At 41.9% G+C, this 20,148-nt stretch overlaps 1 protein-coding gene and 1 long non-coding RNA gene across 11 annotated transcripts in view; one reads left to right on the top strand and one right to left on the bottom strand.

Annotated features, from left to right (window-relative positions):
• LOC111270993 (single-stranded DNA-binding protein 2) overlaps positions 1-20,148 on the top strand; it is an 86,256-nt gene that overhangs the window by 6,821 nt on the left and 59,287 nt on the right. For all 10 annotated transcript variants that reach the window (XM_022851492.2, XM_022851495.2, XM_022851491.2 and 7 more), the window contains one exon: positions 14,589-14,661. In XM_022851492.2, coding sequence (XP_022707227.1) covers positions 14,589-14,661 — 73 coding nt within the window. The remainder of the gene's footprint in view (positions 1-14,588; positions 14,662-20,148) is intronic.
• LOC111270996 (uncharacterized) lies at positions 572-5,861 on the bottom strand. Its single transcript, XR_002686585.2, has 2 exons — positions 1,455-5,861; positions 572-1,259 (listed from the first exon to the last, which is right to left on the bottom strand). It is a non-coding gene; the product is annotated as an uncharacterized LOC111270996 (long non-coding RNA).

Genomic DNA, 20,148 nt, shown 5'->3' with positions numbered 1-20,148 from the left:
GTGAAGGTCGACTCAAACACACGTTCACATTGGCAAACACGGCTAAGAATGTCGCGTTTACGTCGCGCGCCGCCTGCGACCTGTTTTTTTTTTCTATTTTGAGGTCAGCCGCGTGGCGCGATCTCGGGCTAGAGACGCAGCGTGTTGACATGATCGATATTCGTCTCGGTGTGTGTGTGGGGGGGGGGGGGGGGGATAATGAGAAAGAGCATTGCTATTGCCCCCGAGTTGAGAGCGCCATCATTAATATAGGTCGCTACTCAACGGACCGGTCTTGTAGCTAGGTACACGGCTGTAGGCGGGTACCCGCGTTAAATAAACGTGGCGTATGAATTGTTTTCACGGTTCCAACCAACCACGTTGCTGAATAGTCCACGTGAGAGCAAAGTCGAACTGAGATTAGTAGTCACAGGTGTGAGGCTACCCAGAGATAATTGCATAGGTGTGCGTCGGTTACGGCAACTTTCCGTGCGGTGAGTGACGGATTATCTCGTTATCACACAGACACTACGCTGTAATCATAGGACCCATGAAGTCAATGAATGACTTTCCTAATGATATCCTTATGAAATATCTTTCCTACACACTTGATCAGTAGTTTATTTAGAACACTTTATTAATGACCTTTATAACATAATAATAATAATAATATTAATAATAACTACTAATGCATTTTCCAATACAATGATTTTTCTCGATATACAATTCTGACATTGATTCATCATACTTTTTTCTATTTTCTTTGCCTTTGCTTGGCATTCATAGTGAACACATAGCATTGTGATAATATGAGCAATAACAAAGATGGTTCTGCCAGTTCCCATAACTATAGTACATAACATATATGCAGTATATTGTGTCCAATATTTTGGCCAGTGAGATTCATTCACTTCTTCGTTTGTTGGCTATCCCCACCGGGTTGATTTACCACATATGAACGCCGCTTTACCACCGCCAGGCATTCACGGCACGGCCTTCTTGGTGGCTTCGGCACTCCCGCCTGTCGTCAGGCCGCTACGACATCGTCTGCCTCGGCATGGCGTTCGGTGCTTCGTTTGCCTGTTGTCCCAATAGCCATCCAGAAGCGGTAGCAGCGAACAGCGGCTGACCACTATACTTCTTATACCAGCAGCGCTGTCTCCTCTCTCGTGACGCACACGCGTCGACGTGCGCGTTTATCGCTCGCCTCGACGCGAGCCTCTACTGCTGTTGCTGCTGCTGCTGTCTGCTTCCATGTGTTCTATTATCGACCCTACAATCTGAAAGTGGTATACGACGCTAAGCGGTTGTGCTTATATAGATCAATGGCATGAGGTTGTTGCATGCTGATCGTTGCTGATGACGCGTACCATAAGATGAAGCTTTGCTCACATGCAATGTCGTTACGGTGTTATGTCAGTACAATCGTACAAGTGTGTTGCAAAAAAAGACCTATTTTTTTGTAGCGTACATACGTGCGGTAGGTTTACCGTAGCTGCATATGATGTAGGTGGTATAGTCATTTATAGCGCCGATTCGGCGGTCATCTTGGGTGCGACCTCCTGCTTCCATGCTTGGAGACGTCTTTTACACCTTGCCGCACGGGTCCTCTTGGTGTTTCAAGGGGATGTTTTTTTTAAAAATTGGTTCTGTGCATGCCTACACTGTGGCTAACAAAGTGCCTAACTAATATAAAAAAGCTGTTTGTCATTTTTCTCTCCATTTTATATGCACGTGGCCGTAATCCTGGTTCGGCGTGAACGTGGCAAAAAGCCGTCGCTTAGGTGCAGCGCTATGGATCAAATAGGCAATACGGGGTTTGCATCGAAATTAATTCGCAAGCTCACCAGCTCCGTTAATCAGGGATTTACTACAGTCGGACAGCTTGCCAAACAACAATGGCAAGACATAACGTGTCGTTATATCCAGACGGTGGACGTTACAGCCATTCGACATGACCAGCATCTGGCTTCCTCTCGCTTGATCCCCCGCGACGGCATCAGCAGCCGCTGCAACAATAGCAAAAGCCAAGCTGGCGATGTTAGGGCCAATTGCGGTCTCAGTCAAAACGTACTAATATCTTTTGGCTTCGGTTGTTTCAGTGCTTCTTTGTAGTGCTTGTTGATGATAAAGCCACCTCACTGTCTCTGAACGCTAAAGCAGAGCTACTACTCTATCGCTAATACGCAACAGGCAGAGAAGCGTGGATCGAAGCTTCCGAACCGCATTGTGACCGATTCCTTTTGAGTACACCTTGGTGACCAACCAGAGTGCACGCACTGTACAGCTACAGTTGATTGGTGTCGAATCCAGTCGATTTCGATCCCATTCTTCGCTGGTTACTTCTAGCACCGGTTATCTTAACTATCGGTTTCATGCGTGGTGCAGCCACGACTCAAACTACTAAGAGTAGAAGTTCAAGCAGAAATTTACAGAAGGAATTGAGTGGTGCTAGCTGATAGTAGTAGGCGGCTTTGCGGTAACGCGTGGCGGAATTCTGCTCTTGGTCCACTGAGCTTTGCCGACAACAGCATCTTTACCAATAGTTGTACTAACAGTCTTTTTCTTTCTCTCTTATAATATATATATATATATATATATATGAGAGTATGAAAGAAATACAAGATATCTTAAAAAAATTAAACACTAATTTTCATTTACATACAATTAATATTTAATAATATAATAAATTCTGAACTTTTCTACAAATATGACTGTTGATTCAAAAACCCGGTTGCATCTACAAAGGTCGTCAGTTTTTGGTCGTAGCTTATATCTTTTAGGCATCCCCATAAGAAAAAGTCTATTCACGTAAGGCGTCAATTTGGGAAACATTGTATGGAACCCCTTCGTCCAATTCACTTGCTTAAAACATTTTTATCAAGACACACTGTTACATAATGATAATAGTGCGCCTGCGCACTATGAAGTTGTTATTTATGTTATATATATATATTATATATCAGCACTGTTAAATATAAAATTTACTATTTCCACCAAAGTACTGCTGAATGTGTAGTAAGACATTGTGCCAATGAATTAATCTGCACCGGTCATCGTTCTGTCAAAAAATAATAGTCCAATTACATTAGAGTGCATTTTTGAAGACATCACGTATATATATATACATATAAAGGCTGTTGTTGACTGGTGTTGGCGAGTACAAACGCCGTTGCCACTCTATTCAATAATTGACTAAGGTACTGTAGATAGCATTGCTACTAACCGAAGTCGCATTTACCCGTTACTACTTTCTAGCAGAATTTTTGTGAAACAGATTAGCAAGGCAAAGGGTGGTATTATGCAAGATGACATGCCAGTATTTCGTGTTAGAATGTCTCATTCACGTGCGCATTCATGAATGTATGTGCGGATAAAATCACGAAAAAACAACGATATTAGTGTTTCTCGTTTCGATCTGTCAATTCTTATATTGCACTGATTAAGCAAATTATTTATTTTCGATCATTAATTATACGATGGCTTGCGCGTTTTGTACTCTGCTCGGAGGGTCTCTATAATCAATTTTTGAACGTTTTTTTTATTTTTTTGAAATATTTTCCAGAAAATTACTAAATGTACTTTTAGACAGGTCGGCGAAAATGTATTCATTCTGTTGCAATCGCTACTATTCCAAATAGAGCCTTGCTACAGAGTAATGAACGAAAACTAAAGAATTGAGGCCGTTTGTTATGCTACAAATGGCAAGCGCTCGTCATCCCGTTTAGGTCGACCGCCTGTGAAAAGAGAATAACTACGATGACCGATGAGTTAAAACGTTATACTGGCACTGAACCAAGACGGCGTGGTCGTACAGTTTTGCGTTACGATCTCCTTACGGGTCTTTTACATTTTATACAATTCGCGCAGTTCTTCCGGTTCAAATGTTTACGTGTTGGAAGTGCGCTTTCACGATAGTGTCGTAACCACAATCGTTGGCTTATTACCTAGCCAACCAGTCGATAAAACCAGTCTTCTACCAGAAGATTATCGGTGACCTCGATTCTGGTTTTTGCTGTTACAATCCATACAACAACTTATCGCTTTCCTATTCCCCTCGTTTCTCTCCATTCCCAGTCTTCTTATTGCGCTTACTCTGCAATCGTTGGCGAATGCCTGTTTCTGTTCGCGTTTTACCCAGCCAGCTGAAACTAACCGTACCTGCTCTTCCATTTTTGTAGTACTTTTTTGTATTGTTACTATTAACAGAGCACAAACGGACATTAAGCACAGCGCCTACTGCCGGCGAACGAGAACACTCGTGTTATCCATTGCTTCTGATGCTGTCGCCGTCGCATTCACAAGTGTTGCTTAATCGCAGTGTTATCGGGACAACATTATTGTGTGCGAGACCATCTCCACGCTGCCTCAGCCCGCTCAGCGTTCTGCTTTTGTTTTGTCGTGTTGGTCCCTGTTTGTGCCTTTCTGATGCTGGCGTTTGGTCCTACTCATTACTTAAGTCAGTTTCGCCACTAAGAATATAATATTCTTCTATGATTGTACACGTCACCTGTGTATGCATACGTGTGCACACTGTGACTTCGCCACGTTGCAACAATGTCACTCCAAGTAACAGTGGCGCAATGACGATCTACAAATTCGTGCGTCAGTAATAATGGTCGTTGCGACTTGGGTCACGTCGGCCTCTACCTGCTGGTGCTTCTCGCGCCTACAGTTGCCCGCGAGAAGTTCACCGTCGATAGATTCGTCACTTCTTCCGACGTCATTGTAACGGACGAGCTGTGCTGCAACGATAAAAGAAGTGCTAAGGATCCGGCTAATCTTGCAACAACAGCCGCAACGGCAAGACTATCCGCCGTAATTTCTGCCAGCTGTACCCTGGTGCGCCGACGGATTCGTTGGCACTGCTGCGGTGCTACATTCCATTCTTATAAAAGTATTTGGCGATCACCGTCGCCCCCGCTAGCTCGGCGGTGCCAGTGGTCGCTTCGATCTTTCTTGGTTACTGTGGCTGCGAGTGTTGCCGCAGTTCCGGCTGCGCTCACTTGCTGTGGCGTTATGTTATGGTGAGTTCTTGCGTTCGCTCACTTCTGCTCAGTCGGGTCGGCCAGTGCTGCTGCTGTTGATCGGGCGCTGTTTCTAGGAGATGCTCAGCTAGGCCGTTGCTGTGAGGAACTCTTTGGTGGAGCAGAATCAGAGGAGCTCTGGCAGCAGCAACAACAGTACTAGCCGCTGCTGCGATGCTGTGTCGATGACGGCAAGAAGATGCCGGTGCGGAGCGCTGCTGTAGGCGAGGGCTGCTAGTTTTGGTAGAAGTTGTTGCTTGTCGCGGTAGCATTAGTGGTGGTAATTATTGAAGCCGAGAGGCTGCTTGATGTCGCAGAGCAGCAGACGCAGAGCGACAATAACAGAAGCACAGAAAGGGCGAAAGATGGTGCTCCCAAATGCTGTGAGACTGTGAAAGCATGCCTCTTTGCTTGTGTTTATATCTGTCTTGTCTGCTCGACGGGCGAGAGCAGCACTCTTACACCCAAACACTTAGCGTCCATCCTGGCGTGCAGGCAAGCCTATTGAGGACGAAGAGTCACTCAGCCGATCAGCTTGTGCGTGGATTTCTAGCGTGGGCAAAGGACCAACCAAACGGACGGGCTAACTTGCCCGCTAATTTCGATTCTCTACTAACTCTGTTATGTAATGATGCAGTCACCAAACATTTTCACAGTCGAAGATAGTGGGCGAGCAAGCCACGCAGCTGGATGGTCAGCTGCGTGGATTGCTCGCCCACTCGTACAAGCGTAGCTGAATACAGTGGACGAGCATAACATGCTGCTAAGCGCCCTATCTTTCGTAAGCTCGCTATTCGACAGCCTCTCACTCATTCATTTTTTTTGTTTCTCTGCCTCATTGTAAGAGAAACGGTAGGGCGGCTATTGGCTCACGAGGAACACTCTTCTCAAGCCTGGAATGATAGAGACGCTGCAGAGAGCGGAGGTACTGAGGTGCGCGGCACAGCCCACACCGCCGACGATCTGTACTCTGCAGCGTCTCTATCATTCCAGGCTTGAGAAGAGTGTTCCTCGTGAGCCAATAGCCGCCCTACCGTTTCTCTTACAATGAGGCAGAGAAACAAAAAAAATGAATGAGTGAGAGGCTGTCGAATAGCGGAGGTACTGAGGTGCGCGGCACAGCCCACACCGCCGACGATCTGTACTCCTCTATGGCTGCGGTTGACCAAGGCCGAATCTATCGGTAGTTGGCTCGTTCGATGGATAGGTCGTTAGATATAGATGAACAATCAGCAGAAAACCTGTCGTGAAAGTGCTGGAGTCGATACCCGGGCGAAACAGGAATTCTAGTTACCTAGTAAAACCTCCTTGTATCGTCTATAGGAGAAAATTTCGCTACATAGAGTTACTTACAGAGGCATGTAAAGGATCAACAGAAACCTAAGGCGAGCGAAACAGGTAACGACTGGGTGCATATGACGAGCTTACTTTCAGGCTTTCTCTAAGCATGAATTTGCACCAGCTGTCGCAGGTAGACGACCAACGATTGTTCCTGCCGTAGCCATGTCCAAGAAAGAAAAGTATAGATTTTGTCCAATTAAAGGCATTGATTCAAATACGCAGACTGTCCCTACTGGGAATATACCCCGACAACTTTCAATAGTCAAAATGGCGCTTTTCTATAAATGGTACTTCCGAGCGCATTTGATAAGTAATGCAAACAACTAATTAGACAAAATATAATTATTGCCATAATAAAAATTTCCAAGATATCTTATGTCTCCCTCATCATCAGCCGGACGTTTTTGAGCACAGGTAATTCATCGCAGCACGCTTGACAGATCCCATTGCAGATTGCTGTTTAGCAACAATTGTAGGGTGAAACAGATGGTCAAACCAGTGCCCCTAAATGTCTGATTAAAGACATATGCATTGTTATAAAATCCGGATTTTCTTTTTGAAAAATGTACGATTTCACAACTTTTCCGTACCACGTATCTGTTACTGAATAATAAGTAAAGACATAAGACCTCCGCGCCCTTTACAAGCGTCAGCCAGTCCATGGAATTAACAGATTGTCATACTGCATACTGTCCATAGTAGTTACATAGTACTATAACTGTGGCTGACGAACCAGTTCTGTAACCGGCTAATGATCTATTATGATGACAAAAACAGAAGCGCACTTTATCAATAGGTTATATTCTTAGCCAAGCGATATTCGTATATAAACCAATCGCGGCTAACGTGAAGCTCAACTAACATAAAGCCTTAGAGGATGTAGTACTCGGGCAATGGTCAAAACACGTATCTACATATAAGCGACGAATTATTAGGTGACCCAGTTAGTTCTTGTAGGATTCAAACGTTGATAGTCTTAAGCGAAATGAGCAAGCCAGTAAACGGATCATATTGTAGCTATTGAAATCATTAAGTAGGATCTATCGAGGCTTTACTTGCCGTCGTTGCCGCGAGAACTCCACTCAAAATTGCGCACGTCTTATTATTGGCATTGCCGTTACTGCTGCGCAATAGGTGGCCGCTGCCAGCACTGATAATGGCCAGTATCGCAGCAATAATCGCCCACCTTCCCCGCGTATTTGCGATTTAGCAATTTGTTAGTTAGCACAGCAGTGACGGCTCGCAGCAACTCTGTGCCGTCTTCTCGATACGCATAACTGACACCTACATAAACAAACAGTTACCAGAAACCGCCGTTACCAGTAACAGTCAGCATTCGTGTCACGACATCGTTACACGAGATATATCAAGATGACTAAATGGGGCTGAAAGGATTGTACAACACCAAACAATTGTTGCTGCAGCCGTCGCACCGTTGCTTATTATCGGGTCCCGATCGTTGAGAACGCGCACGATTGAGTATCGTCGTTCTGTTGCCACAGGTATCGACTAGCCGTTATTCCCCATCACTCCGCTACTGCTTCGCCGTTTGCTTTCAGTCGGCCCGCGTCTCTGGTCTGTTGTAACTAGAGTTTGCTGTTGTGTCCGTTGCGCGTGGTGACTGCGCCGGCGACACGGTTCTCACGATAATCACGTCATTGTTGCAGTCATCTAGCTCTTGGTTCACCAGTTCAGTCATTCACTATGTCGGTTGTGCGCGTATCACGTCAATAGTTACGTGTCGTCGGCAACGGGGTGACGTCGATTTTGACAGAATGACAACAATAATGAGTGATTTCGGATCAGGCTTGTTCGTTTACTAGAGCGAATGGCCTTCTGAGTTGGGTTGCGGCGTGATCTACTGTGCGATGTATACTACTCCAACATAAAGCGCCAAAACAAAGCTTTTGTTAGGACAATTCCGTAGCGTATAGATAGATGGTGGATATCATGTCTGCTTCATTCTGAAGCAAAACAAGTATGTATTTGTGTAATGACACCTATGAATCGATTCGTATATCCATGTGCGTGCATGCACGCAAACAAGACGAGGCAGTACTATTAAAGTTAGTTAAAGTCAAACAAATGCATTCATACGGATGTGCGTCAAGTCAAATTGGGACAGTATTTTAAGAAATATCAATTGTATGCGTTAGACGTTTAAAAGAAGAGAGTGTAGCGTATGTTTGCTTAAAAGGGAGAGCCGAAACTTAGTTGTTATCAGTATCTATTAGTTATTAGTCACAATACAGTATTGTAATTATTATCAGTACCACAGGGCATTCACTGATCGAGTCCATACGAATCCGCTTGATCTATAGTAACCACTATCCCTCGTTCAAGTTTATTATGCTTGCCCATCCTGAGTTTAATCTCACTCTTATCAAGAAAGTATCAAGTAATTTATCGTAGTACCGAATGGATCTGTCTCTGAACTTAACTTAAAGGGAAGTTAAAGCTCTCAAGGATTAATGGAAAAAATAGTCAACAAATAGCGGCACGTCCAAGCAGGTAAAAGCGTAATCGATCAGAAAGGCTAGTAGGTAATCGCGTCACATACACATATGTCAGAGACACCACCACAAGAATTATTATTACTACTTTTTTGACATTTCTGAGAAGGCAGCTTGCCTTTGCTGAGTTTAACGATTTGCGGTTTTCATCTTATTTCTTATCGATAGCAAGATCTTATTATGAGTTTGTTGTGAATTTTCAATATGCAACGTGGCGATTTCGCCACCGAATACTGGATGTTTTTCGTGTTTAACATAAGCCGTTGCGCATTAAGTTGTTGGCTTTCAGCACAAAACGAAATGTGTCTACGCCGGGCTTCGAACCTAGACCACCGCGTGTCCCTAAGTTTAACAGGCAAACACGTTATCCACTACCTTGTCACGAAAACGATGCGTAGTGAATCTAGATTTGTAACGCGCAAACTCAGGATAGCCTTTATGATTTTTAATTTCGACGTGGAAGTGAGTTTTCCGAGACAAGCGTTTTTACCATAGGGTTTTTTCACTGAAGCAAGCCAACTCACAAGGGATTATCGAATTTCTGGAGCTGTTTCTAAAACTACCGCGGACGGATATCTACTTGTATATACCAACATTACATAAGATGCTTATCACCAGTTATATTAGCAAGTTTTTCAACTCGACCATATTTCCCCGCTTGAACGAATGAGCTCTTCATAATTCAAAATAACAGTTCAGTCGTTACTATACAGTGCTGTGTAACAGCGCTTTAATCAAATTGCACGTATTCAATCAGCGTTGAGACTCGTCAGAGCGTATTCGATCTTCCGAGATCGGTATTTTTTTTTATAGAAAGTATAAAAGCTCGACAATAATTCGATTTAGTCTTGGCACTATATGTGCGAACCCTAAACCTAATTCATTCAGTGGGTATCGACAGCTCAGTCTCAACAAACAGTAAACAAACAGTGTGCACTAAATAATTTGTGTCAAATGGGTGAATGCCAATTTTATTAGCAGAATGTTTTCTAGCAGTAAATTATCTACATATGGATCAGGACTTGACGGCAGCATCCGAGGCAGATCTCGGGTGTAAGATCGGGGTAAACATTATCAGATCATTCGCTTGTCCTGAGAGACTGTTGGCTGTAATGCGCGTTCCTGCACGTAAAAAGAAGTTAAATTTTTTCGAACTTCCTGTTGGATTTCCTATACTGCTTACTTTGCTTTTTACTTATACTACTTTATTTACTTTTGTAATGTTTGTTTTCACATGTTCGGTATTTGCACATCACATGGGAATAGGCTAATGATTGAAACGACGATATCGGACAGAACCGGCAAGGAAACAGATACTTGCCGCTTTTGTTACATTATTATCGTATGTGGTGTCGAAAAAAATGATGAGTTGATACTCAAATCGAACATGCTGCATCTAAAATTCATCAGAACAATATGCCACATTAGGTCACACCCGGACAAAAGAAAAGTTAGTTTTAGAAAAAGGGCCGAATCCACTTGGGAAATTAATGATGGCCGCTTTTGCACTGATAGACATAATTCAATAGTTACTTAAAATAAAATTAAGAAGCTATAATATTATCATATGTGAGTTAGAACTGTCTAAAGTTACAGGAAACTGCATGACACGCAGCAGGAACACAAATTCACTAAGGTACCGTTTTCACAGGAACACACGAATGCACGATTCTTATTCTACCTTTGATAAAATGGCCGAGCCATGAACATAGATATACGTCCCTGTACCGTGCTGCATGAATATTAAACGTGCATGTACATCGTTAGTTGCAACTCCAAAGAACCACTGATTTCTGCGGACTCATTTTTAACAAACAGCCTGCCTCGTCATCGTCCAGCCCATGCATGACACATATAGCAGGCAGCATGACGCAAAGCAATAAACTTATTCATACTAATACAATAGGTGCCCTTGAACAAGCCACGTACTTATGTCAATATCGTACATTATGTGGCGTAAATAAATAAATAATAATAAATTTTGCACGTAAATTTGGCGTCTTGGCAGCAGTCACGGTATGGCCTAAGATCAGCTGTTCTCGTCACATAGCCGCCATTTTTGTTTTCGTCGTCAGTGCCAAGTGTTTGACGGCAAGTGGGCCCTGATACATAACATATCGAGAGGCGATGCAGCTGGTGCGACAAACTCCATCAGCGAGCGCTTAGCTGACGGCAAATGGTGGCCATTTCCGATGGATGGATGCTTTGCAAACCGCACTACTGACTGATATAGCGCTGGCTGTGCGCGAAAGTTGACAACTATTTCCAATGTTACCACGACCGCTAATTCAGATGTAGCAGCAACAAATTGCAACAGCCTTGTAACATCTTATCATAGCAGGCAAAATGTCATTGTGGCCCGTTAAAGCCTTATTGCACGTAGACGTTGGTTTCTTGTGAATGGGAAAGTGGACGGAAGGGGCTTCGTGCTTTCCCTCCTCACTTATTTCTTACCTAGGCAAGATTTACGAAGGGACAAACCGAAGTCTACAAAGACGCTGGGTGAAATTTATTATTGCAATTTTATAATAATATATATGCGCGTACTTATTTCTAATAGGATCATAGAAGACTTTGAACAAAGGTAGATTGTTAATTTTGGTATTTTTGTTTGGGTGATACCGGCCTATTGTTCATCGTGAGGTATTAACAGTCATCCGGTAGCACATCTTGTGACCTAGTTTTAGCCTAGAATAGTTTCATGGGATCGATTCTCTTGAATCTATCTAGTTAGTCGCAAAAACGATGTCCGTAATGCATAAGTATAATTTTATATTTAAATTCATTATCGTTTTCTCGCGACATAAAAAGCAACTAGCTATGAGACCAAGTGCGCACGGTGCGCTATTTATTTTTTCTTATCAATATTGCTTACCATAATGATCATTATTAATAAATAGCCTTTTCAAATCAAAAGAGGGTAGGTGATATACAGTAGATTTCATGTCGTCTATTTTTTATGCCATAGCCTATGAGTAACCATCAGTATTACAAGAGCCCTTATTGACCAACCTAGGCTATACATTTAGCTAGCACTAGGCCGCTACTTTCATTTCGATTATATTTTGCGTGGAAGTTGAAACAAACCGCCCTCCTTATTACTTTGACAGCCCAGTTGGGCTAGACATTCTAAGATAGAATAAAACTATTAGCCATTTAATGTTGCCCCTCCCAAAGTGAACGGGTCACAGAGATCATTTGCAGGCCTGCAACGTTACGCATTGTTTAACTGTTGGTTGTCGCCGTTATAATTTAAAAATTGATAGATCAAGGCGGGCTAGAGCTGCCGATAAGAAATATTACATTGGAACGACCTATACATACATGTGGGAATATTCTAATATGTCGATCCTATAGTGATGAATGTGCTTATTATTATTTCTATTACTGTCGATCATGAGAATATCCTATAGATAAGATGCTATCGTCAACTTGTCCTGCTACAGCGGTTAGCCTATGGCAAGTAAGTCTGTAGGGCAATGATTTCGTATGTGCCTGTCTTCTATTATCGTTCAGGGCAACTGCCGCTTATATTCTTTATAGAACAATCTGGTAACGCACCCTAATAACTGATTCCCTAATAGGCACCGATTATCTTAATTACTGAGGACAAGGGGAACGACTGATCGAAGGGCCAAATTGATATTAGGGTGCTTTTTTCATATATGAAACGCGGGAGCCTTGACTACCATGCTGATGAATGATTTCGTTTTAGAAATAATTTTGATTGAATTTTATGTCTGTGTTTCTCGTAATCAAGCTGCCTGTCGGTGTCAGTCTTCCTAGACGCTTAGACTTGTGTATCAAACCTATTAGAGCCTCGTACGGGTCCACTCGCAGAGATGATGGTTTGACTAGTAATCTCTTTTATTAATGAATGACGTTGAATTGATCTACGACAACGTCGGATACCATCAATGATGCAATTGGTTGTTACCTTCTACTTTTTCGTGTGTAAAAAAAATGAATTCTTGCGACAAATTAACCAAGACGTGATTACTAACGACGCTCGAAATTCAAAGGGTTTCCAGTGGTGACAGTAGTAACCAGAGGTCGCTTCGTGCTATTTTTATTCCCTGCACACTTTATCGTTCAGCATTCGTGACTCGATATTTTTTCTCGTTTAGAAAATATGGTCAGGCCATTAATCGTGTCGAAACGATACTTACTAGCGCTAAATGTAGTCGCATTCTGAATAATAAAAAGTCTGAGATGACCGGGCCACACTTAGGTGATTTAATCTGATGAAAATTAAGATGCATGCGAGGCTCGTTCTTCAGGGCAGCCCAATTGGGTTTTTGCGCATGGATAGAGCAGAAAACTTTCCCGCATAAATGATTTAGTTTATGCTTATAGATTTTAAAATGGACCGACACAAGGAATAGTGAATAGAAAGGTAGTTCTGAAATATCACTGTAAAATTTACTTTGACCGAGTTTATTGTTAATGACTCATAACTGGTGAGCAGGGACTATTAAACAAAAGACGCAAGAAAATTATCTCTTAGAAATAATGTTTGTTCAAAACGTAACCTGTGTATGATTTCATTAAGGTTTGACACTTTTTTGCCTGACGGTAGGTGGACGTATGGTAGTAGACTTTTGAGCTGAAATATAAATGTTACCTATGATATCCATTGCGGAAGTCATAGTTGGCAAAGCCTTCGTAATTCCGTTGTAGCGTAGCCGATTTGACGCGCCTGCCTCGCCACTGTGAGATCTGTTGCAACAGCTGCCGAACGATTTTATCATACGTGCCCATGATGAGTGTCTCACGTTATCATTCTCGTTATTGTCCGTTGCTAAGCGTTGCAACTGTTTCAATTATACGTATATAATAATATATACACGGGTATTTGCGCCAAGCACATAAAGATTTTTGCTATAAACTGAGACGTTCGGACTAAAGTGAAACATTTCGACACGTTTGATCCGAAGTCTCTGCTACGTTAGCACATTCATGAAATGAAAATGACGGATTTGTTAAACTTAACTTATAGTACGGCCAATTTACATTTGATATTGTCGAACTCGGTTCTACCATCTATGACACTGCAATGCAATAATATCATCATATTGTAGAATGGAATATTAAAGCGGAACAAATGACCGGTTGCTAGGTTATATCGGAGTGTTGCAGGCGCATGTAGAGCTCTTGAATATCGTGTTATTATTAGCTTTTATTTCTACTCAATGGGGTACTCATGTGTGCAGTTCGCCTTAATGCATAAGGCCATCGTCATCTATAATCCTGTAATGTCGTAAACAACCTTTTTATCGAACTAGGCTCAATTGTCATTTATAAAAATTAATACTGGCGGTAACACTGATAATATAGTGATAAATAATTTTAAGAACTTGCTCTAAAGAGCTCAAGGAGGGCTGCCAATGTTGAACACTTGAAAATATCATATGATATTATAAAACAATATTTAGGAGATTTTTTTCAGTAAATTGCAGATAGCGATAGGTCGTGTTTTTATGCCACATTTTCTGTATGAAATATTACCTAGCATTTCAAACTTTAATAATACCCTTTTTAGTGGGACTGCTCGCTTAAAATCGCCCTAGCTTATTCCCTACATCTAATTTTTAGCCAATCGGGCCGCCTCCATTAACATTTGCGTAACATATATATATATATATATAATAGTAAGTGGTAATGATAAAACCCATAATCTCACTAATCAATATTTGGCGTGCTAAACTTTTCCCTGTCTCCGTTTCAGGTTGGCGTTGTATGTATATGAATATCTACTACACGTGGGGGCGCAGAAGGCGGCGCAGACTTTCCTCTCAGAGGTAAGTTTAATTGATTTCTGCCACACCTTATGTATGCCTGTTACTGCTGAAACAGATCAATTTAGAGTAGTTCGTCTTCTGCATTAAAGCTTAAAAGACTTAATCTATCATAGCTGTTGGATATCTGCTTGCATACAATTGTTTTTAATGTTGGTCAAGTTTTCATTTAATGATTTTAAGATGCTACCTGATCTCTGAGTGCTCCATAGCTAGACAAGAAGCTAACAAGAAGTTGAGGCGTATTTGATTTTTTTCTGGACCGACCCTTGGCCTGGAGCTTTTCACAACTTCCGACTCTGACGTCTCTTTAGGCGCCAATACGAAAGCCTTGGGACGCGTGCGTTCGGCCTCGTTGCAACATTCATTTTAAAAGCATATTCAGGTGACTTTGTCTACTAAGCACGTTAGTAGGCCATAATAGGCTCTGTTTTGTTGACGAGATCAGTTACAAAGCTACATCACTGGAGCATGTAAATTAAATAAGTTCTTGCGTTATCCACTTCATGACCCGAAGAAACACCTCGTTCTAGCACAGCATCACAAGAGCTTGAAGTCGAACTCAATGAACGACCAGAGAAATGTCTTTTGTTGCACAAGGCCCATATTACGATGTAAAGTGAACGAGAATTCATTGTCGCCTTGCGCTTATTTGATAATCGAGTATTTCCTTGAGGCTGTTTGATGTTGAAGGGCTGTGCAGCCTATGCGCTGTGGTTCTTCAATTCAAGCACGATGACAAGCGAGCAGCGTTGATAAGCGCTTGTTCGGCGAACAGTTGTTCTCTTCGGGATCATGACCGGTCCCTGATGAGCCTGCCTCAGCCGTTACCTCGCTCATAGGCAGGAAGTAGTTTATGCCATTTGTATATAAAAATGATATCTGTTCGAAGCCTGCTGAAAGAGCCAATTGACACTTATCATCTTTGGGCTACAAGATTGAAGATCAGAATCGCTTTGGATGAGAAAAGAAACCGAGTAGTACAGGCGAATTATGTTGAAGAGGGATCGTCAGAAGGTGCATACGAGACCAGCTATATATATGTATATCTAGTCGGTATAAGGATGGGCCGTTACGGTGAAAGCCGAAGGACGGTCGGAGCTTGTGCTGCTGAGCTGAGTTTCATTTTACGCGTCTAATCGATAATAAGCAACTATGTACTTTCGTCTCTTCGTTTAAATAATACGCATATAGAACAACAAAGCAATAACTAAAATAAAGATTTCCTCTCTGTAGGTAAAATATTGTATTGTAACGTAAACACTGAGCGGACATGGGACAGATTCATGCAGTTACTCAAAAGCCCTTATGTGTATTTATTAAGAAACACAAGGGAAAAATAGAATACTGCGGATGACACGGGAGGAAGCAGGCGTACAGCATGCTAGGTAGTGTCGATTTGCGAAACGACCAGAAATAATATATTCACGTTGGTAAATGACGTTTATTCCTGTTAGTAAGTTAGGCTGGATAGACGCTGTGTCCGTTGGACGGTTTACTGATACCAATGGGGAAATATACTTACTTGTGCGGAGCAAATAGGTCCAAATAGGAAGGAACCTGCTTTTCGTGTCGGATGAAAGCTGCAGCGTCTGCACCTGAGTGTAGTTAGAGTTACTTCTGAGAACAATTCAATGCTGTCTAATAGTTAAGTCATGTACGCTTATTTCAAGATATAGTTTAGTTTAGTGTGTCTTTCCTGATTGGGCCTAGAGACGTGTGAGCCGATCAATTTGCGTTATATGTTCCTCTATTAACTACTCTATTGCTCAATTGTTTTAAGACTAGTATCTTGAATACCATAGCTACCTACGTTCGAATGTAACGTATCCTCTAGCCAAAAAGAAGACCGATGAGTGTGTCAGAGTGGATTGCTAGCTTGGCTGCCTGAAACTCTGGTTTCTCAACATCGACGAATAAGAATGTACGCTGCCTGGAACAGCAGTAAATTGGTTTTACCTCCCGTCGGGGCAACTATAGACACCACAGCGAGATAAATGGATAAATTTTTATCGGAAAGTGGTGACAAAGTATGCTCACAGGTTTATTGTTGTCGATCGTTTTGAAATCGATGTGTATTGTTAATCTTAACTAAAACGCAGGCCTTGATTTTGTATTGAGGCCCATCCCAACAAGATTTCAGGACGTACTCATATAGAACGTGGAAAGAATTTGACAACGATTGAAATTGGGATATGTTCCTATAAATAAATAAACATTTGTCAGTATGTACAAATCAAAAAGCCTGCTCATTGCCTGAGAAGAAATTGACCAACAAGTTCTGTTATTTGGTGAAGGCTTTGGCACCAACTTATCTCTGGAGATCTGCTGTACATTCATTCAGCAACGTATGCGTCCTTCTTCATACACACTAGAATGGCAAACTGCAAGGAGATAAGGTACATAATTATTCTTATTGTCTCTTAATCTCGTACGTAATTCGGTAACAATTAAAGTACGAAAGCAAGTGGTTGTTGTCATTTGCCGTAATTTTGGAAAGCAAAAACCTAACTTGAATCTTAAAACAAACGACTACAGAAAATGAATATCAGAATCTCCTACCAGTTTACTGCACAATAAGCAGAGACAAGTAATGACAAATGATCATCTGAGTTCGGTTCCGGACGTACCATTTATCCGAATTTATTATTGAAATCCCGTTAGAAGCCACTTTCTGTAAACACGTCAGGCAGCTATAACATGTGATAAAAAACATTTCCGTCATAGCTACAAACAGATGAATTTAGACCCCATAATGTTTTGTCCTGTCACATTTACATAAGGCTCTATTCGTGCTTATACAGAGATCGCATAATTTCTATGTCTGAATAAAACTGACCGTCCGAAATTGCTGCTGCAATTCATTTACGGGATTTAAATTGGGATTCTGTTTATGGGATGCAAACGTTAAAAAGTTTTCAAGGAATTGATATTAACCTGCAAATTTGATAAAACTCCGAGAGGAATAATTTATAAATTCGCTAAGCGGCTTATACATAACTGCAATGTATACATGGGTAATGCTTGATGTCAAGCTATTACAAAACTGCAGGCCGATCCTTCGCTGAACTTGGTTCTATTCAAGTTGAATCAACTTTCGATTTTAAAAGTAAAAGAGGACCTCATCGTTATTAAGTGGAAGTGGCATGCGATTATTTCAAAAATTTTCAATAATGCCACTTAGCATCGATAATTAGTCGTTTCCTAACGCGTAAACTGTAAAAGTTATATCGTGCGCGTTAATGGTAACGGTACATAGATTGATGAAGGTCCTGAAAAAAGCAGGCCGAAATATCCCGCCTCGATTTTTGTTACCTGTCTATTGAAAAGTAGACTTTTTTGCTTTTTAAATGACTAACACAATGGCAATAATAGTCTTTTATACTCTCTAAAATGATTTTTCTATAAATAAAAAAAATGCTAGCGAACTTACTGGTGCAGATGTAAGCTTTAGCTTTTCTGTTGCAATTCGTAGATGGCTTTGTGTCGTCGAATGGCCTCGAAGATATTTTGAGAAGTTGTATTTTTAAGCAAGCCGAAATTAGGGAACTGTTTGAATCTATCGGACAGCCATAAGCTTAGGATGATTCGCTTGCTTTTATAAAATGGCGAAGGCACATTCAGCTGTAGGATGTCGTCGGTCTACAATCGATGTATGAACCTAAACTTCAGCCATAGTTCTGCGCATCGCTTTCTACTACACATGTATATGGCGCGCTTTCCCATACACTAGCGGAGCATCGTACAGTCAAACAACTAATAGGGGAAGCCCCTTCTCTACTTCTTTTGTGAGTACGGTAGCGATATGTTTCTGGGAAATAAAGGCATGTTCCAAATTTCGTGTCCTAAACTGCATCCGTGTTGCACCAAAGTTCATGTTTAGGTTTGCTTAACCTTATCCTCAATTATGATCCTAAGCTCTCGTACGACCGAATTTACTTCTAAACGTTCGTTTTCCTTTGTTTTCCATTTTCATATTCTTAATGCATTATCAATTGTACCTATTTGGGTATACTTTCTTTGCTCATCATTGTTTGTTTTACTTTAATCCCCCTACAGCAGTTGCTTAGGTGAGCACGGACAATGCGGCGCGACATGCCCATTGGTCTGATCTAATCTCTCGTAGCTCCCGTTAAATTCTGGTGAACTAGATGTTGGCAGCTTATCGCTCTCAGAAATATTGTCTCATACACTAGTTTCACTTTTAGCACACTGGAAACAATCTCAGTTGTTGTTATTATTAGCTATATTCTCTCCGGCTTCTGCTGCCAGGCCCACCGCCCCTACTCCTGGTGCTGTCCAACGACGAATATCTGGACGGTAGAACTTACCGTGTCGAAACGAGTTTGTCAGCAGAAGCTATCTGACGATGACTACACCGACAGCGGAATAATAATAACAATTTTAAATCATTCAGCCTGTGATACCGACTACATATCGATGCTACCCGTGTTGAACTACAGAGTAGGGGGAGCACACAACGTCTCCGCCAGCCTTACCGTACCGCCACTACCAAACTAACCCTGCTTCCGTCACTAGGCAAAAATGATAGTGGTATTAAGAGTGACCTATTTCTGGCCTCAGCGTGAGCTCTCGGTGGCGATGGCGCCATCAGCGTTGGCTCAGGCTGCCCACAGCTGTTCAGGAAAAAGCAGAGATTGACACAGGGTCGAGTCGATCTTGCGGCCCGTTGAATAATCGGTGCTGACTGATATATTGGTTTATTAGAAGTACTTGACTTGGCCAAGCATATAAAGAAACATCGATGAAAATAGGGAGATTACTACTAGTGCAGAAACAGTGTTAGTGATTTCTCCTTCCGAAACAGATTTGCCTTTATTCATTATATATATATATATATATATATATATATAACTTCTTTTATTTAGACATTGGAATCACTGAACAAAAAGAAGCGGATGTGACGCTTTGTAGTAAAAAGATGTTACGTCCACGCCTTGTGCCGCGAAGCGTCACTTTAGACAGTTAGCTTGTTCCAGCACGAGACGTATAGCGTCTACGCTTGGTTTTGCACCTAGACCACCATGTGACTTTAGATTAAGTAGGCAAACACATTACCCACTGCGTTGTCACACAGACAAGATGCATTGAAGCAGAGGACACGCAATAGCTACGCTCTTGGTGTCAAATCGACCTGCCTTGATTCCATAGCTCCGTGTAGCCTAAAATTTGGGACAGTTCCATCACCGCTGCAGACTCAGATAAAATCCAATTACACATATTGCAGTCTTTGGTGTCTGGCTTTAAGCAAAGGGGGTCATAACTATGAAGGATCCTTTTTAGTCGCATCCAGGGCCTACTGAAGGTTGTACTGTTTCTTGCGAGCCCTTGTACCCATATGTACTCAGGTGTAGTCGCTTTTTTGCGATTGTTGGCGTCATAGGCGCTGTTGACTTTGTAGGGGTTGGTACGACATTGTAGTTCGTGCTCTACTACAATCACGTGTTTTGATAGCCCCAGTTCAAGCTG

The sequence above is a fragment of the Varroa jacobsoni genome, unplaced genomic scaffold (genome assembly GCF_002532875.2).
Source record: "Varroa jacobsoni isolate VJ856 unplaced genomic scaffold, vjacob_1.0 contig00238, whole genome shotgun sequence".
Taxonomy (NCBI): Eukaryota; Metazoa; Arthropoda; class Arachnida; order Mesostigmata; family Varroidae; genus Varroa; species Varroa jacobsoni.
The sequence above is the reverse complement of the archived record's forward strand: the minus strand, read 5'-3'. Positions and strand labels throughout refer to the sequence as shown.